Source organism: Lucilia cuprina, chromosome 3, assembly GCF_022045245.1.
Source record: "Lucilia cuprina isolate Lc7/37 chromosome 3, ASM2204524v1, whole genome shotgun sequence".
Taxonomy (NCBI): domain Eukaryota; kingdom Metazoa; phylum Arthropoda; class Insecta; order Diptera; family Calliphoridae; genus Lucilia; species Lucilia cuprina.
Window position 1 is genome coordinate 20,741,150 of NC_060951.1, and position 20,887 is coordinate 20,762,036.

General features: G+C 28.8%; 1 protein-coding gene across 5 annotated transcripts; it reads right to left on the reverse strand.

Moving 5' to 3' along the window:
- Positions 1-681: 681 nt before the first annotated feature.
- LOC111683600 (B-box type zinc finger protein ncl-1) lies at positions 682-20,537 on the reverse strand. 5 transcript variants are annotated; one of them, XM_046946720.1, is made up of 9 exons: positions 20,394-20,537; positions 12,843-14,284; positions 12,591-12,783; positions 11,882-12,340; positions 10,380-11,685; positions 8,599-9,091; positions 8,352-8,515; positions 8,059-8,291; positions 682-1,419 (listed from the first exon to the last, which is right to left on the reverse strand). In XM_046946720.1, the coding sequence occupies exons 2-9, from the start codon at positions 13,289-13,291 to the stop codon at positions 1,315-1,317; spliced, it is 3,402 nt and encodes a 1,133-aa protein (XP_046802676.1). In that variant the 5' UTR covers positions 13,292-14,284; positions 20,394-20,537; the 3' UTR covers positions 682-1,314. The 5 variants fall into 5 exon arrangements, with proteins under 5 accessions (XP_046802676.1, XP_046802675.1, XP_046802672.1 ...); XM_046946719.1 differs by having other exon boundaries at positions 8,599-9,157; XM_046946716.1 differs by having other exon boundaries at positions 8,599-9,169.
- Between the last annotated feature and the right edge of the window lie 350 nt (positions 20,538-20,887).

Below are 20,887 nucleotides of genomic sequence, written 5' to 3' on the forward strand. Positions count from 1 at the left end.
TTGTTTTTAATGTTTTTGTTTTTTTTTTTTTTTTGTTTTTCTTTACATTGCAACGTTTTTAAAACATTTGTTGTTTATTTTTTGTTTTATATGGTTAAGTTTAATTGTTTAAAGGCAAAAAAAAATAATAGTTTAAAAAAGAAACAATTTTTGTTTTTGTAAATAAGTTTGTTATTTAGTGATGAACTATATTTATAAAAAAAAAAACAAATAAAAACGATTTGAATACAAAGAGATCAAAATATTTTTTAAATTGTATGCTTGGTTTTTGAGATTAATTTTTGAAAAACAAAAAATGTTTTTTTTTATTTTCTTTTTTTTTAATTTTTAATCGAATATTCTGTTTCATTTCTTTTGATAAAATTTAAATTAGTAAATTTGCATATAAAATAATCTTGTATAAGAAAACTTTTTTTAAATTCTACCGTAAAATCTTTAAGTAATTAAAATAATAAAAAAAGGAATATATTTTAAAATAAAAAAAATCTCTTCATATAATTATATACTATATATATATGTATGTATATATGTATATAAGCTATAATAATATTGTTGTATATAAAAACGGCCTTTTGTTTGTTGTTAATATTTTTAACTACATTTAAAAAAGTGTAAAGTGTAAAACGATGTAGAATATAATAATTTATAATAAAAGTAGTAATAGTTGTTGTAGTAGTTATAATAATAGTAAGAAGAGGTGTTTAAAAAAAATATGATTTTTTTTTTGGCTTTTGGCGGCGTAAATTCAAAATTTCGTCGTATCTTTGGAGGCGTTGTTATAATTATATGTTTATAGTTTTTGTTTCTTTCTTTTGCTTTGTTTTCTTTGTTTCTTTATAATTATAATATTAATAAAAAATAATGAAAATAATACAAAATATTATTGCCTTAAATTTCATCATAATCTATAAAATGTAATTTGTTTTGTTCAATATTATCACCATTTTCATTATAAAGCTGCTTGCTAATTAAAGGCAAATTGAAATTTATTGCTGCTAAATCTGCTGTTGACACCGCTGATGCTGATACTGATACTGCTGCTGTTGGTACTGCTCCTGTCGAAGTTGATAACGACGATACATTTAGATTTTTACTAACAACCGTATTATTGGCTGTAGGAAAAACTTTGGTTTTCAACTGAAGTTGCGACTGAGACTGCGATTGTGGTTGTGGTAATTGTTGTTGTTGTTGTTTTTGAATCAAATTTTGCTGAAGCGGTTGTTGCTGATGACGATTATGATATTTGGTTATATTTAAAGTTTTTCCACATTGTAACAAATCGTTTCGTGCACTCAGTGCTTTTCTTTTTTGCAATCACTGAACATACAGAGTGTTGAGCACTAAAACATGATGATTATTTTTAGCCAAAGTAACAACATAACCTTCGGAAGTAATCTTTAAACCGCAGCAACGCGATACCTGTGTTTAAATAAATTTTTAATTTAGTTGGAATATGTAAACAAAAATATATAAAAGAAACTTTCCACACCATCAATTAAATGTCAAAATCTACGGTACTTTTTTTATTAAAAACGAAAAAAGGAATTTTTTTCAAATCCGAGTGGAAATCATTACCAACTACATTAGTCACAATATATTTCTTAAGTATGTTTGGAGTCATAAAGAACAAAGATTTTCATACTAAGAGCAAAGCACTTTTATCGAAGTTAAAATTAAATTGTATAATTTTACACTTTAAATCATAACGCATATAGTAGTATATAGGCGAAACTTCATTGTCATAGACCTAAGTCCCCTGTAAAAGACCTAACTAGTAGTAGAAGCACAAAAATAAACACAGTTGTTCAAAAGGTATTAAATAAAAAATGTATTTTTTTTAATATTTTATCTTAAAACATATTGTTTACACCTTTTTTTGTTTTTTTTTTCTGCCCTAATGGAAAATGAAAAAAAAAATCGTTTGTAAAATAGAAAATATTTAAACTTTCGTTCTAATTTTTTAAACTAAATAGACTACACAAGCGGCTTGACAAACATACCAATATTTTACGTTTCTGCAAGCCTGTAGTGTAGTGTATTGTATTAAGGGCCACATAGACTACACAAGCGGCTTGACAAACATACGTTTGTGCAAGCCTGTTGTGTAGTGTATGAGGGTGTTCCGTGTTTGTACAAATGCCTGCGGTTTGCTTGTACAAAAATTAAAAAATTTTGATTTTTACACAAACATATTGAATTTTTGTCCAACCGTTTGTATTGTTTATATTCATAAATAACCAATTTTTTAAAAAAAATATATTTCGTAGAAAAATTTACATCTGTATCTTTGCAAGTCCACAAAAACGTAAAAAAAATCAATGTTTGTACTAGCAATGTTTGTGTAGTGTGTGTTGAAGTTAAAAAAGTATGTTTGTCAAGCCGCTTGTGTAGTCTATTTGGGCTTTTAGGGTACTTCGTTTTTGTACAAATGCTTGTTGTTTGTTTGTTGGGACTGTTGTATGTTTGATAAGCCGCTTGTGTAGTCTATTTGGGTCTTAAAAAAGATATTAAAAAAAGTTTTATGTTTTTTTAACTGTATTTATTGAAGATATTTTTAAACTAAAATAAATTAAAAACCACTTAATTATACATACTTCAGAAAAATAAAAAAAATAAATTTATCTAATTTACACATATTTAGCGCGTAGTACTAAAGGTGCATTTTTATTATATATTAACATTTTCTAGTACAAAAATGTTAGCAAATTATATATTCTTCGATAGTTTTAACTCTGAAAGCTTATTATCGATCAGTTTGTCACACTCTTCTAATGTTATAAACGTCCATATTTCAAGGCAGCTCTCACAGAGCTTATTTCACCATAAATTCTTAATCGGGTTTAACAATGGCGAAAAATCCAGTGCTTTTAACTTATATTTGGAATCATAATCCAGTTTTTTAAACGTTCCGATCCTCGATCATTACAAATATATTTAAATTAATCAATTAAAATGTCGACAATATTTTAGGTCATTTATCAATTTTATTCCGCTAGAGAAAAGAATGACATGAAATGAATGATTCACAGAATGATCAAAGCTCTTCTATTAGAATTCTCTAAAAGGTTTTAACAACTGACCGTTTTACGATTTCATAGATATTATATAGACAGATAATCCAAAAATTAATCTTTTTTGACCTGATTGACCAAAGCACATATATGCCGAAATGTCTACAGATATTATAAAGCCATTTTATCGGAATAATTTTAATTATTGAGGTCAAAAGGTTAAAATACTATGATGCAGCTGGATAATGACCAGAAATATAAGGCTAAAAAACTATATTTTTTAAAAAGTGTTAACATTTTATAGCTATATTGGCCCCTAGGACGCCGATTGAGAATTTATGTCAAAATATGGATTACAATTACGAACACCCATGCAAAAGCACAACAGACCTCTGAGAGAGTTGCCATAAAGTATGGATGTTCATCAGGCATGAAGCGTGTTGCAAACTGTTTGAGAGTATGCATTTCAGAGTTGAAACTATCGTTGATCCAAAGAGAAAATACGAAATTACATTAATAAATATTATTTTATAATAAAATATTACTTTAATACATAGCGCCAAAAATGTGTAAATTAGTTAAATTTTTTTTTAATTTTTCAAAGTATAATTAAAGGTATTTTCAGACGGTCGGTATTCATAAATTTTTTAAAACAATTCGAAAACTTTTTATTTTCACACGTATTCGGTATGTATTTTATAAATACAATAAAAAACAAACAAAAAGTGTAAAATACATTAAAAATAAGAACGAAAAGTGCATAAACAATTAAAAATTGGATAAAAAATATTACAAATATTATAGTGTAAACATAAAATGTATTTTTCGGATTGATTTTTTGAAAATCTGAATTATTTTCTTATTTTTAATTTGAAGTGTGTGCTCAGTATTGTAGTCTGAAAATACCTTAAGTGGATTTTTTATTTATTTTAGTGTGAAAATATCTCCACTAAATACAGATTTGAAGAACATAAAACTTTTTGGAATATGGGTTTTAGCATATGGGCATTTCCACCAAAAAGTAAATTTTTTGTCACATCACGTCACGCACATTAAATGACAATATCTTAGGGCCATACATTGCAGATGAATTGGCCCGACAGGGCTCAGATTTAGAGCTCGATAGAAGGGTCTATTCGTTAAAACCCCCCGTCTTTACTATAGGCTAATTTCCAAATACTTCAAAAACTCCACCAACCAATCATGGAACAATAGACTGGATTATAGGGTTTCTAGGACACTATGGCCGAAGTTAAACCCAAAGCAACCAGAATGCTATTAGGATTGGGCATGAAGAGCATAAAGATTTAGTAGGGATATTAACCGGACACTGCTCAATTGGAGCCTTTAGGGGTAATGGGGTCGGTAACACACAGGATATTTGTAGGTTGTGTGAGGATGAGCTAGATATAGGCATTTAATGTTGCGTGACGTGATGTGACAAAAGTAGATTTTTTGGTGGAAATGCCCATATATTAGATACATATAGGCGAAACTGAAGCAGTTGTCAAACATAAAATTTTATTTTCTTCACACAGACAAGCTCTGAAAGAATAAAACACACTTGTGCGAACTAAACATACGAGGATATTACATAGTTCTTGTAGTCGTTGTTATAACATATGTAATACGTTATTGGTCACAAAGGCTTTTAGTATAGCTAATTAATAAATAATTTATACATTTTGAATAAAATAAAATAAATTGTTTCTGAAGCAAAATTATGTATTATAAATGAAATTTCATGTTTTCATACGGAGTATTTATGGTTTTAAGAATAAAGTTCGAGCTTTTATTAATCTTTAGTAGGACTTTTAATGTTTTTACTTTTTGATACTCTAAGCCACTGAACACTAAGCCCCGTTAACTCCATCTCTGGTTATCGTTTAACCGAAAGTTATTCTGCCGATTAAAATATTTTTTGTATGAAAACTGTCTATTTAACCTTAAGATAAAGAATAACTAGACATTGTGTTATTGGGGGTAAGAAGTGAAACGCTGTCAAAAAGTACCTAAGTCTACTGTCAGTCGGTACCTAACTCTAAGAATGTATTACATTTAAAAATATTAAAAAAATTATTACATTTAAATTCATATTTTAAAAGATCTCTTTAAATATTTTGCAACATAATTTATCTATAAACATTATGAATGTATTTTTGCTTTTTAATCTTCAAAATATTGAAATAGAAATAATTTAGTTGAAATATTTTTTTCTTGTACCATACGAAAATTTGCAACATTGCTTTTTTCAGTTTTAATTTCAACAACAAAAATTGAATGTCAAAAAAATAAAAATATTTTTTTTTTTCATTTGTTAAAAATTAAATCTTTTCGGGCTATAAAAAATACTTAAAGTGTGCAAAAAAATATTAAAATATAACGTTAAGTGATAAAAAATATTTTCAAGTGCTATAAGCCACGAATTTTCGCGAAAAAGTTTTGAAGTTAGGAGAGAGAGAGAGAGAGTAAGATTCTTACATACATACATTGAATCAATTAAGTAATTTGCTATGTACAATTTTTGGTTCATATTGTTTTCTATCATTATTTAAAAGAAAAATATATTAAATTTTATATAATTTTAGAAATTAAATATTATTAGAAGAGAATATGGTCACCCCATTCAGTATATCAAAAAATTTATTTGATAACTAATAAATAATAAATGCAATTTTAAATGAAAAATATTATTTAATATTGAATTTATATCAGCGAAAGTACCGCGAAATTAAAAAATTATTGGACTTTTGACTTCGCGCTGTTATAGCATACCAAATATGGTCAAAAACTGGGGTTTTCAAACTTGTTGACAAGATATTCTGAGGCAAGATTCGCATTCAGCGCTGCTCTATATACCGTTCACATACAGTGTCTCTCATAAGTATTCGAATTTAGGTATACTATGAAAAGAAACCAAATTTAATAAATTTTTTGAGTGCAAAGTAAATAAATAAATTTGTTATATAATCTTGACAGTCCTTAGGTTTCATATCAAACTTTTTAAAATATCAAAAATTTACATTTACTTAATATAATTAAGCTTTTTTAAAAAAAGTTCATAAAATTATCTCACAAAAGTATTCGAATTTTTTCTGTATTTCACATTTCATCATATTATACGAAACACAAATTTAAGAATCTAATGTTTTTATGCTTAAAATTGTTTTAAGGGTTTACTATAAACCGAAAGGATATATTTTTGGCCCATTTGGTCCAAAATTTTGGAGGGATAGTACCATATTTTTATGTAATATCATTAAAATGACGATTTTTGACAATATTTGTAATTTTTTCTCCTTTTTTTCCAGAGATAAAACCAAAATTCGATATTGGGACTTAATAGACCCCTGGGGTATCTAAAAAATATTTTTTGTTACAAGAATCTGTATTTAAAAGTTCCAAGATATATTTATGAGATCATTCTTCTGTAGCTAATTCGACTTATTAGAACTTAAGTCCATTTTTATAATACTAGGGTAAATTCGGGGAAAATTGTCTTAATTCTTTTAGATATCAGCGTTTATACATTTTAAGTTTTCAGTATATTGTAGAAGTATATAACTCCAAAACATGCTTCGAAGAAACGCCATTCAATGTAGTAGAATCATTCTTTTTATAAGCAATGGATTACAGGCTGGTTGTTTCCATATCATTATGGTCCAACTCCAAAATATTGATATTTGGTTAAATATTATCCACGATGATAAAAATAAATTGAAAATATGTGCTAATATCTACATATATACTAGCCAACTTTGCCGGAAAATATCGATCCTCGTGGAACGAAAAGGGGCTTAAATCCAGATAATTCAATTAGAAACAGAAGAACGATCCCAAAAATACATCATGGAACGTTTTAGTACAGATCCTTACAACAAATTATAATATTTTTAGAAACCTCAAGGATTGTAATAAATCCCAATATTAAATTTTGGATTTATCTCTGGAAAAAGGGAAAAATAAATGAAAATGTGGTCAAAAACCGCAATTTTAATGATATTACTTATAAAGATGGTACAATCGCCCCAAAATTGTTGCCCAAATGGCCCAAAAATATATCCCTTCGGTTGATAGTAACCTCTTAAACAATTTCAATCAAAAAAACTTTTGATTCTAATTTTATGTTTCGTATAATATGATGAAATGTGAAATACAGGAAAAATTCGAATACCTTTTTGAGGTAATTTTATGAACTTCGTTTAAAAAAAGCTTAATTAATTTAAGTAATTGTAAATTTTTCAAGTTATAAAAAGTGTGATAAGAAACCTAAGGATTGTCTAGATAATATATAACAAATGTATTTATTTATTTATTTTGCACACAAAAAATATTATTAAATTTGGTTTCTTCCCATAGAATACCTAAATTCGAATACTTATGAAAGACACTGTATGTATAAGTTTGTCGTTCCGTTTGTAATTTCTATAATATAATTTTCTGACCCTATGAAGTATATATATATTCTGGATCCTTATAGATAGCGGAGTCGATTAAGCCATGTCCGTCTGTCTGTCTGTCTGTCTGCTGAAATCAGTTTTTAGAGGACCCCAGATATCGGCGAGTTCCGAAACTTCAATAATTCTGTTAGACATGCTTTCGAGAAGATCGCTATTTGTTGTGTATTTTGTTTTTGTTTTTTTTTTTTTTGTGAATTCTGTCCGTATATTTGGATGTAGGTTGGTTTTATTGCGATGTTTTCTTTTTTTTTTTGTTTTTCTGTGTTTTTCGTTATTTATGTTGAGATGTTTGTTGGTTTAATTGCCTTGTGTATTTTGTTTTTTATTTCGGTAAGCGTTGTTGTTCATTTTGCTTTTCTTTTGGTGTAATTATAATGTAGTCGGGAAAAAATTTGAAATTTATAAAACTAATATGTTTTAAATACACTATGGTGAAGGGTATATAAGATTCGACACAGCCGAATATAGCACTCTTACTTGTTTTTTCAAAAAAGTGTTTAGAAATTTCAACTTAAAAGTTATAGGTAGTTATCAATAATACCACATAAAAAATTTTAAATTAAAGTAGGGTTGACTAGAAGACTTACCTTGACATGAGGACACTCAAATTCTGATTGCAATATTCCATCACGCGAATAGCAAGCTACATGGAAACGATTGCCATGAGAATCCCCAATCAATATATCACCAGCATTTGAAATGTCAATTCCATTGGGGAAACAAGTAACTTTTTCATTACCAATACGATACTGGAAAGTACCATCCTCGTGGAAGACAGCTACACAGTGGCCTTTAAAATCACATACGTAAAAATCGTTATCTGAAAGACAAAATTAAATATTGTAAATGTAAGCGTGTGTGTTTAGTATAGATATCATACCTCTAATAGCTATATCCGAAGGCTCACGCATATAGTCGCTACAATCAAACCAACGTACCAACTCGCCATCCTCAGAAATAACGAAAACAGTGGGTGAAACGCTGTCGACGGCAACAATATGGCCTTTAGATGTTACAGCCAAACCAGCTACAATATCAATGTATCTGTAGTGCGCAGAATAAATTAAAAAGTTATAGTTAAAAAGTAATATTCAAGATAGATTTTGAACGCCAATGAAATAGCTTACCTGATGGCTATTTTACGCATAAAGTGACCACTCTTGGAGAAGATCTGCATACGAGAACGTTCATTGCCACGATCGCAAACTACAAATTTGCCGTTAGTATGCATTACTGCCACTTTGCGAGGATACCATAATTGACCCTCCTCCTTGCCGGGCACTCCAAAATAGAATTTTAAATTGCCCGACTTGTCGAAAATTTCAATGCGATGATTGTTGGTGTCGGCCACTATTATTTCTTCGTCAACACCCAAGCAAAAGCCATGAGGAGAATTAAACTGTCCCTTGGATGTGCCTAGCGATCCAAACTTGCAACGTATTTGCATTGGGGTGGCCTTGTTGCGACCGGTTATTATGCTAGTTGTATTGGGTGGCGGGGGTGGTGGTGCATGGAAACTAGCCATGCTCATGTCATCAACTGAGCCGCCACCATTACCACCAGGACACATCGGTGGTAAGGTGGGTAGACTTGGCGATGGTGCTGTAGGTAGGCAGTAATCTGATAATAAACAATCAATTCCAGTTGGTGAGGCTCCACTCGATAAAAGCTGATTGCTTGTCATGTCTGTGTGAAAATCTACTTGTAATATGCCAACAACAATAATAACAATAGTTATATTTATAACAAAAAATAACACGCGCCGCCATCAGCACAACAACAACATCAACAAACAATCAGTTTATTTTATATATTTTTCGATTTAATATGTACGTTTTTGTTTTGAGTTTAGTTTCAGTTTTTAAGGTAATTTGTAATTTGAGTTTTTAACATAATTGTATATTGTATGAAGTATTATTGTTAGCCAGTGGCAACAAAAAATATTTAATTCATTAGAAAAAAATAACAAGAAAACAAAAAATTGCGTACTCAACACATTGGTTTGTGGTATGCAATTTGTTGGTAATCAGCAGGTATATTACAATAATAAAAATATTAATGGATCGTGGTTTAAGGAAGAATTTTGTTTTAGTTGTTTTTAAATGTTCATCAATAACAGTGAGTTGCAGTGTGTGGTGGTTGGTAGTGTTAGTGGAGTGGAGTTGGTATGTATATTCAGTTAACCAAAAATTAATGGCAAAACAAATTGTTGACAACAGCATAAAAAAGAAAAATAAAATAAATAAATACAATCAAATTAATAAATAAAATATATTAAACAAACAAGAAATTGTTTATATACATAAGTATATATGTTTATATACTAAAAGAAATTAAAACAATAAAAAATAAAACGTATGCAGTTACATATGTATGTTCTATGGATGAAATTTTATTCAAATTATCGAATAATACAATCACTAGACCGGCAATTTAAATAAAAAATATATATATCTAGTGTCTTAAATAAAATAACATAAAATACAGAGTTCAGCAGCTATATGCTTGTGAAAAATGATAATCTGAGTCATTATCGACGAAAGATTTGCATTTATATTTAATAATTTTACATTTTTAAAGAATTGAACCTATATTTATACCAAGTTGTAAATATTATAAATTCATTTTGTTTAGTTGATCCAAATATTATTATTTTTAAAAGATGTCCTATATTACCCAAATCTACCAAGAAACCTTACTACAAAGAACGATAATCGCAATTGAATTACAAAATTGTCTTCGGAAACGAGTTCAGAATTTAAGTTGAAACTAATTTTCATATAAGGGATTTTGAACACAAACGATACACACATATGCATACATATAGAAAATGAAAATATTGAAAGACAAATATTCTCATGAAATGTGTTGTCAAGTTTGATATGAAAAAGTAAAAAATAAAACTTACCGTTGTTATTTAAGCCCAGTTTGGCGAGAGCTTGTAGATTATTAAAAGCACGTTGATCACCAGAGAGAAGGTCAGCTAATGTTATATGTTGATTTTGGGAATTAGAAGCGGGAACAATCGACTGGTTGGAAGGTACAGCAGCCGGTCCAACTAGGGCGTCATTAAGTGTATCAGGAGTATTTTCTGTAAGACTGGCAAGACGAGATAAATTGTATTCGAGTATACTGTTGTAGCCTCCATTTGGTGGTCCACCGCCGACACCTCCATTTCCGCCGAGGGAACCATTCAGCCCAGCAGCAAGAGTGTTATTCATTGGATTGGATAGAGAGTTAAGACCATTGGACGGTCCAGTACCGTTCAAAGCATTCAATCCTTGGGGGCCCATAAGTGGTCCACCATTAAGACCAGAACTCAACTGCGACCCAGCCAATGTTCCATTTAAGCCAGCGGAAGAAGCATTCATGTTATTATTGAGATTATTACCTGCACCTGTGCCAATTGATCCAATGTTATTGAAACCATTTACACCGCTGTGATGTGAAGAAGTGCTACTTTGATGTTGCAGCTGATGATTATGGTGAAGCATGCCCGACTGACCTTGTGGCGGGGAATCTGGTGTAAGAACATTTGACATCATAAAACCATTTCCTAATGCATATAAATCACCATCAAATGAACTTTGCATAGAAGTTGGCAAAGAAATCGGACTGCTAGCAGTAACTGAGCTGGTCAACTGACCCTGCGAGCTATTAGAGCAATTCATTCCCACATTGCTACCTCCATTGCCAACACGACTACCGTTCATCATATTCGGTGGCATGCCAGGCAATGTTGGCGGCGGAGTGCTCTCTTTTGGAGATGGAGGAGTAGATTCAGTGCGAAACTTGCCGAACATCTCTTGGGCCACCTGCTCAAATTTCTCAGCTTTCGTATCAAAGGTCAACGAATAATTTATATCGCATTTGGGTGTAGTATTGATCAAGTTAATAAATTGAGTAGCAATCAACTTTTTCATTGACAAAAATTCGGTAGCATTAGCTTGTTCCAACACACGATTGGTAAACTTGCAAGTGTTTTCTATTTTACCCATAGTGTTTTCAATATTTTGCATTAGATCCATTATTTTCAATTCCCTTTCGGAATGCAATTTTTCAAGTTCAATCAATGCCTGATCGCGACATTTCTCCAAAATCTTCTTATAATTTTCAAATGTCTCCTGAATGAGATCTCGTGCAGAATCATGTTGAGTTTGAAGTTCAGTCAATGCACTGGACAAATTAGCAGCAGCATCATCACAATATTGCACCTAAAATAAAATGCAAACATTACTCTATTTTTAAAGAAACGTTAATAAGCGTAGGAAGATATGAAATTTTTTTTGCAATTATAAAGAATGTAAGAGATTTGTTTCGCCAATAAAAATTTGTAATTTACATATACATATGTATGTATTATAGAATGATATCGAACAACATTAAATGTTCGAATACATATTTACTGACCTTCGATTTTGCCTCCTTCATTAAATTTTCAACATCCCCACGCACCGATTTCTCAGCAGATCCAATTATATCATAATGATGTTCACTACCCTTATGGTCAGCAATCAAACAGTCATTGCATACTGGGATTTGACAATTAAAACAGTAGTACTTGAGATTCTCCGATACATGAACGTTACAATAAAGTGGCTTATGTATGACCAAGGGCTTATCACTATCGGCTGACTTTTGCAAATCTTCAAGTTTAACAACTCCATGATTCTCAAAACATCTCATATACTTATGAGCATTGTCGCAACCACTACACAAGAAATTGGCACAATCATTGCAGCGAGAAATAGCATTCTCCTTACTTTTACATGAAGTGCAATGCAGTTGTTCCGATTCTATTGTAGCCAAATCCAAAATATTGGTTAAAATATAATCGCATGTCAATGATTGAATACCCTTAACACCAACCTATTAAGAATGAATATGATAGTTATAACATTTTATAAGCTAATTTTTTAATGCTACATATGTACATATTTACGCTTTTATATGAGATAAATAAATCACTTTTGCAATAACAACTATAGCTACAATAATGATTTGCTTTGTAACAAATTGTTAGGATATTAAATATGTATTTAAAATACTATTTTTACTATAATTTAAAAATACTTAAAACTTAAACTTTAACAATGTAAATATTTAAACTTAAACTTACCACAGTAACTTGCTTGCAAGTAGGACACTCAATATGCGATTTAGCAGAATTTGTAGAAATATTTTCCCCGCCAACAGAAGAAATAGAAGACGATGAAGAAATATTGCCTGATTCGTCGTTTAACAACTTCGACAGACATGATTCACAGAAGACATGAAGACATGAAAGTACACGAGGCGATTGCAAGCGGGAACTACAAAACAAGGCACTATTGTAAAAAAAAAACAATAGTAAAAAAACAAAAAGACTTACCTGCAGATCTTGCAATTTTTATCCACACCGCCTTCTCCCAATGAACCGGATGAGTCTTCCAAAGAACCAGACTCCAACTCAGTTCCAATGTTACTTTCAAACACCTCACTAAACATGTTGCCCCCACCGAAGCTTCCCAAAGTTAGACTACCAGCGACTGAAGATGAACGCGACGAAACGCTTCTTAAATCCTTTGCAATCACGTTGCTTGCCAGAAGGTTATCGCTCAAATCCAAAGAATTTACGAGCTTATCAACAATTGAATCCACAGTGGAAGCACTGCAATTAGAAGCGGATTCTAATGCTTTGGTAATAGGGGGTAAAGAGGATTCAAAAGAGTTGGTAGAAGAAGTGCAGCTATTAGTGGTGGCAATGGTAGTTATTGTAGAAGAGGAATTGGAGGCGGAGCTATTTAATATATTAGGTGCGTATTCCTCGAGAGTTGCCATATATAAAAACTCTTGAACCGTGCTTAATTAAAACACAAGGTGATAGATAATATTTATGAAGGAATTCTTTATAATTTGTATTTGTATAATAAGGAACGTTGAAAGGGTTAATTTTTCTCCCCAATATATTTAGTTAAGTAATAAATATTTATAGTATTTTTCTTTGTTAAATAGAATGTTAATTTTTATATGGCCGTAGTTTTTTTAATATTTTGTTGTTATTACTTTTGTTTAAATGGCATAAAACATTATATGTTATTATTTTAAAAGCAAGTCTTTGGATTTTATTGTTGTATTTTCTTCGAGAATATCCTGTCTTTTTATTTGTTTTGATGTATATATGAATCAATCATCCGCCAAAAGCCACTTTTCAAATTAATATAAGTTTTATTTAAGTTATGCAGTTTTTCTTTTTAGGCAATGTTTCAATTCATAAGTTTGTCTTGTTTTCAATTAAAATCGAAAAATTACAATGAATAAATATTCGTTATACTTTTTGGTTAGTTGGTTGATTATTCATATTTTAAACAATTTATATATAAATTGTTAATAATTTATTGATTTATTAAACTTTTTTTTTTGGTATTTTTTCATTAAAAGATTCGCGAAATATTTGCAATAATTGTTGGTTATGTGAACTATTTTTATTATTATTTTGATATAACTCTTTATTTTTTTTTTTTTTTTTCTTTTATAATTATTGGTTGATGTAATTATTGCATTTATTTTGATGCTTCACAAAAACAAAAAAAAAACAATGTGCCACCGCCTTTAGCTTCAAAAATATGATGCAAACAGCAAAAAGTGTCTTTAAAAGATTTCAAAATTTGCTGATTGTTTTCACTTTTCTTAAACAATATATATATTCTGTATTTTAAAATTGTTTTCACTTCCCCTGGATTTTATTTTCTTTTTGGTCTTTGACAAAAAGAATCCTTGTATTGGCCTCGCTTGTTTATATCCCTTTAATTATTAGTCTGCTTCTCAATCATCCTGCAAAATTTAAATAAAAATATATTTTTTTTTACTTGAATTCATATTAAACGCAATGGTTACTTATAAAACATTTTTTATAATAAAACAAGTTAATATATAGGGCAGTGTCACATGTTCAAGATGTGTATTATTTTCTAAAAACCAAAATTCATATTAATATTTTTTATGTATACACGGTTGTTAGATCTTACAACGTTGGCAGTAAAATCTGCTGAAAATGTCTAATAATACTGTCAACCTACAAATTTGGTCTTGCAATATTTTCGGTAATGCTTTTTCTGACAACTTTGCGAAAGAAAAATTGTAAGTTCACACGATTATTAGACATTTTCTGAACATTTTACTGACATTGTAAGATCTGACAACCGTGTATCACGGCTTTTAGGTCTGGTCTTTCACCTATACAATATCCTACCGTATCCTGTCTTTTTTATCTCTCTTTTCTTCTAACAGGTATTCTTACAAAGGGATCAACCTGGACCGAAGTAAAGTCGAAATCGGCTACCTGTAATAACCTAACCATGGCACAGTGGGACAAATGGTCTGTCTGTTGGATCTTCAATTATATATTTATAAATAGTTATCTATTCTATTACAAATGGAACATGCCACATTATTACAGGGTGTGCTGCGCCATAAAGTGTTGTATCGGTCTGCCTCGATAGTTCATATATTTAATAGTAGTATTATGTTTAAAATTTTTGTATTCCATTCGATTTGAACACTTTTTGAAAACGATATCATGTTTCGACATTTTAAGTGATATATGCATTAGTATTTGGACTTATACCCTAAAGTCAGCATGGACCGAAACTATTACTATTTTTAATTTTATTTTTGTATTTTAATATTTAAAATGTGGTTTATTTTTTATTTGTAACCCATTTCCGTTAAGTTCTATGTAAATTCCAAAATATTATTTTTTGAAAGAGGGCTATATAGGTCCAAACATAGACCAATATTCATTAAATAAAGCGGGGGTATTTATGTTTATAATAAAGTTATTTTTGCTAAATATCATCGATACACTAGTATTTATATTTTATTTGGAACAATCAATAAAAACGTGATAAGTCAAAAAGTTGCAGCTAATTTTCTTACTTGATATAGAAAATAGACCAAAAAGACTAATAAACTAAAAATTTGAACGGAACTTGTCGAATCCACCATATTTTTATTCAACAGAAGATTATGTTACACATAATAAAACACTCTCCTACAAAGGCCATTTTTTGTACAAACAATTCTGGACTAACCCCTACAAGCAGAGGCCACAAACCAATTTTTTTCCTTAATACATTCGTAATAATTTCAATTAAACCTACTCCAAATAAAGTATCTAAATTTAAGAAATCAACTATTCTTTGGTTGAAATTTTGCAATTTGTTATTGAAATTTTAAGTTGGAATTTATTACACATATTTTGAAAAAAAATTACAACTTAACAAAGTAATTTTTTTGTAAGTTTTCTTAAATTTCATTAATCATTGATTTTCGAACGAATTTACAATAAAAAGATGTTCAATACATTTGACATTAACGAAAAACATAATTTTATAAACTTTTTACTTAATTAGTTTAGGTTGACAATATCAACACGATTCAAGTGAAATTAGTTGTGCACTCAAACTTCGTTTTATGCGTATTTATTCTATGCGAATTTGAGTTAGTGCGGTTTCAAAATTCTAAAATTTTTATTTGCAAAAATAATTTTGAGAAAAATGTTAGTGAACAAAGTACTACTGCTGATTTTTTACCAATTCCGGTTCGGATATATAAAGTATTGTTTGAATCATTTGTACACGAAGAAATATTATTTTGTATTTTTAAGAAATTTTGTACGTATGTATACTTCATTATTTGGAATTTGTATTGTGTTATTATTTGTTACCATTATTTTTCATCACTTTTTAATAGTTTCAGTATAGAATTAAATTTTTCTTGATTTTTTTATGCGATTTTGTTTGGCTTTTGAGGGAATAATTTGAAATAGTGCGCTTTTTTATTAAAAACCCAATTATCGCAAGTGTATCGTTTTGTGCGAATTCGAATGTGTGTTTTTCTGCGAAACTAATAAATCTCAATCGGTTTGAGTGTAATTCATAATACCAAAAAAAGTTGTGTTGTTTTAAAGTTAAGTTGTTGCAATTTCAACTCAACAGTTAAACTTTAAAAAATAAAAAATAATTAATCCAATTGATAAAAAATATGCATATGTAGTTTGAAAGAAGCTCGCTAATGTGAGAATATAGCAAGTGAAATGAAGTAAAAAAAAAACAAAATTTCTTTGGTTTCTTAATTGCCAGAAAAATAAAAAAATTCAGAATTCTCAAATTTAAAATTTCCTTAAAGCGACACCAGTGCGGTTACTCCGTATTTCGATTCGAAAGAAAAATTTTTCGAAACACAATGTATTTAACATACAAATTCGAAATGTTTTTCATTCGAATCGAGTTACAGAGTAAACCCCAGATTGGCCATTTCTCCCACCGTGCGTGGATGACGTTATAAATATTGAACATGTAGCATTTTTTGTGTAGTAGTTGTGTAGTTGTTGCTGAGGTTGACTGCCCTTGGCCGAAAAATTTCGGGTCATTCCGGTACGTAGAACCGGCTGTCGGGGAATGAGCGATCTTGGTATCTCATGAGAAAAGGTTGTTCACATTCCTTAATTGTGGAAATTTAAAAGTGTCAAACTATCTATGGAATTTGTGAAGTAGAAGTTTAAATATATTTGTCAATCACGATGCTTTTGTAAATGTAGAAAAAAATAAAACAAATACAAATTAAAAATTTGTTTTGAAATGTATTACAAAATATAAAAGAATATTATTTTTTGTTAAATTGTGTTAATTTGTTTTTTTTCGCAGCATTATTTTAATCATCCGCAGACGTACATACACATTCTTTCATATTATTCGAATTCGAATAAAATGTCGTGTCAAATAAAATTTGCTTTATCAATTTACTTAAAATATGAACTTATCTGACTTATAAATTTTGTGAATTTGCATTTAACAGAAACTTTACTTTTTAGGGATAACAAAAAATTTTGAAAGCTGAGGTATATGATTTTGCGTTATTTTATGCAAAAATTATTTACTTTATGTAATGGATATTTTCAATGTTATAAAATATTTTATAATGTTGGATGCAGCACATAGTTAAAACAATTTTTAAGTTATGTCACTATGTATTAAAGTTAATAAGTGCGATATGTATCTAATATACAATTGATTGAATGAGTACTGGAAAATATGTATCATATTAAACATTAACATCTTTATCTTAACAATTTTAAAAACGATGTTCAGATGAAAAACATATTAACAACTACTATCCGATCTTCAATTCAGTTTGAAAGTTATTTAAAAAATAAATTAAAAAAATTTTATTTAAAAAAAATTTTTTTTAAATAAAATTTTTGGGATTTATTCTAATGTTTGTAGTCAAGAAAACAAAAACCAACAGTATGCATGCAACCATGACAAAATAAATTTGTAATTCTATTGTGCTATGACGTGTGGACTATCTGCATTAACGCCGTCTTAAGTGTAAAATATACATACTTACATATGTATGTAAAAATATATTTATAAATTTCTTATATTTATAAATCTTTCATTTTTTGAACTGAGGGCTACAAAACGTTCGTCATATTAAAGTCTATGATTTAGATTTGTCGATTTCTTGATACATACATTGTCTATTATCTCAGATATGAGATTGACTTTTTGTTTTAAACGTAAAATATATAAATCTGGTTTAACTTTTAAATCCCTTGATTTATTTAAAAACAATGAAAATGTTAAAAATGTGTATCATTTAGCAATAATTTTGAATTTTATCTTAATTCCCCGAAATATGTCTTCAATATACTTACGACATATTCTAAATTATGATCTTATGAATAAAATATTGCAGCAAAATTATGCTCTTATGGATAAAATATACAAAAATATGTGATTAAACAAAAATCTTAAATTTTTCTTTAACTTAATTTAGGAAATATCTTTTTTAAGATTCCACGCGATTCATAGTGGTATAGAAATATAGGAGAAGGAAATAATTTTGTTACTTCTAAACGGTTTTTCCGATTCATAATGAAATTTCACACGTTTAGATTAAAAACTTTAAATTTTTAAAACAATTCAACTATTTATATACATATTGTCACTATAATGCAAAATAACGTATCATTAATTTTTATAGTTTTAAAGGAAAACGTTATAAAATTAAAACTATTTTATAGATAAGAGGATTATTTTAAAGTTATGTGTAAAACACGATAAAAGATCAATTTCAGAAGAAAAAATATTAACTTTTTATTTATTTTGAATTTATTTTTTCTGAAACAAAATGATGTATCATCAATGAAATTTTATAGTACCAAGTTAAAAAAAAACTCTTACTGAAGGAACTAAAAGGCTGAAAGTTTTTATAAAAATTATCTATTTATAAGGTTTTTTGATATTGAAAATGAGTAATATCGGTGAATGATTTCACCTTTCTCTTATACAAGCGTTACCAGGATTGAACGGTCTAAAATATGTTGATAAGACAAAAATGTTGCACAAGTTAGTTATGAATTTCAAGAGGTATATTTTTTTATTCATAAACATTTATCAAATGTTTACAGAACCAATTTTGTATGAAAAATTGACCTATAAACCTATGATAAAAGTTTATGAACAAAAACCTAAGCATATACATATATTTATACATTTTCTACCATTTTCTTGAAGCAGACAATTTTTTCAACGATACAACTTTACCTTGGAAGTTCCTTTTTGGACTCACAATTAAAATTTTTAATGAGAGTGATATAGAATTATTATAAAATTGACAACTGGCTTTAATTTATATAATATAGCTTAATTTAAATTGATATTAAAATTACGAAGAGTGAAGCAAAAATTATTGAAATAATAATAATTACATATATACATATTCATAACAGATAAATAAAATAATAATAAAAACTGTTGGGAATAATTTTCTTAAGCAATAAGGGGATTTTTATTGTGCTATAATAAACACATAAAACTGAATGTTTAAAATTCTCAACTAATACTTAAAGTTGTTTAGATGTACAAATCTTTAATGGTTAGAGTAGGAATATTATGTTTAAGTCATTACTAGTTATTGAAAAGTAAGTTGTTAATTAAGTACAAGTCATTGCCATTTTTTGCTAAGTGTACATGAGGTTTAATTGAATTTAGTGTTTACTTTAGCTTTGTTAGCTAATACATTTTCCCGACCTAAAAATTTCAATATAAACAAGAAATAAACAATAGAAATTATAAAAATATTTATTATATATTAATGCAATCGCGACTTGCAGTCTGGGGTAAAAAAAATAGCAACATCATTAGAACACAACTACAACAATTACTACCACTGCTACAATGGTAGCTAGTGCATAATATATAAAAACAGATTTTTACCATAATTTACCATAGGGAACATCCATACACCTATTACGACGACCACACGTTTTCTCGTCCGTCTCCTTTTTCAATAACTACTTTTACACCCAGTACGAAAACAGAACAGAACGTAATTATCGTTTCTGTTTTTACACGACGAATACACAAAAGAGCACAAAATTCTAACATGGAATCTCTGAGTAGACAAAAAAAAATAAAACCAACACAAACTCAAAAATTCTTTTATATGTATGAGAAATATAAGAAGAAGCACACACTCGTTTGAACAATTTACTGGGGCCAATTGTGTCCTTGAACAAAATTTTTCCACCTTCTCTCATTGCAACGACGCTTTCCCATGCCCTTCATTTAAATAGTTATATCTAAATTATGATTTTTTTAAACACTTTTTATAAGAAAAATAGATTTTTAATATGAAATCTTTTAGATATTTATTTCTTTCGTTTCGGTCTCTACGTCTGCACAGAAAGAACTTTTTTACACAATCACACACATTTTTTCGTCCGCTAGGTTCTTGAGCTCGTGGTAGACTCCAGAAATTCTTTCAGATTATAATGTACTTGTTACAATATTTTTCACATTTCATTTGATAATTTCACAACTTTCACATGATAAAGTTTTAAATTTTAACTAATATGTATAATTATTTGACTTACCTATGCCATTATAAGATTTTTTCACAAAAATTAATGGCAGACAAAAATCAAATCAAGTACTGTAGTGTGAAAAAATTTTTTGTCTCTGCAGTAGTATTTTTCTACACTATGTAGGGTTGCCCAGACCTTCCAGTCAGTGTTGCCGTTACAAATTGAAATTATCTTCGTGTTCTAAAATTGATATTTTTGTAGTTATTTTTTAGTTTATAATATATAATTTATATGCTTATAACAAAATTATTTTGCCTCAAAGATCCTAACATATTAGTTTTAATTATTAAAACAAATTTACAAATTTAAAATACTTAAAAATACAACCATGTCTAGAAAAAAAATTGCAACAATTTTTCATGAAGACTGGAAAATTGCGCCGGCCTAAATGCGCGTTGAATCATTCCAATATTAATATCAGCTGTTACAAATTAGCAAAAGTCTACGCCGACTATATTTAACGACGACAGCGGCTGACACTAAAAATTCTGACTGTACGCCGT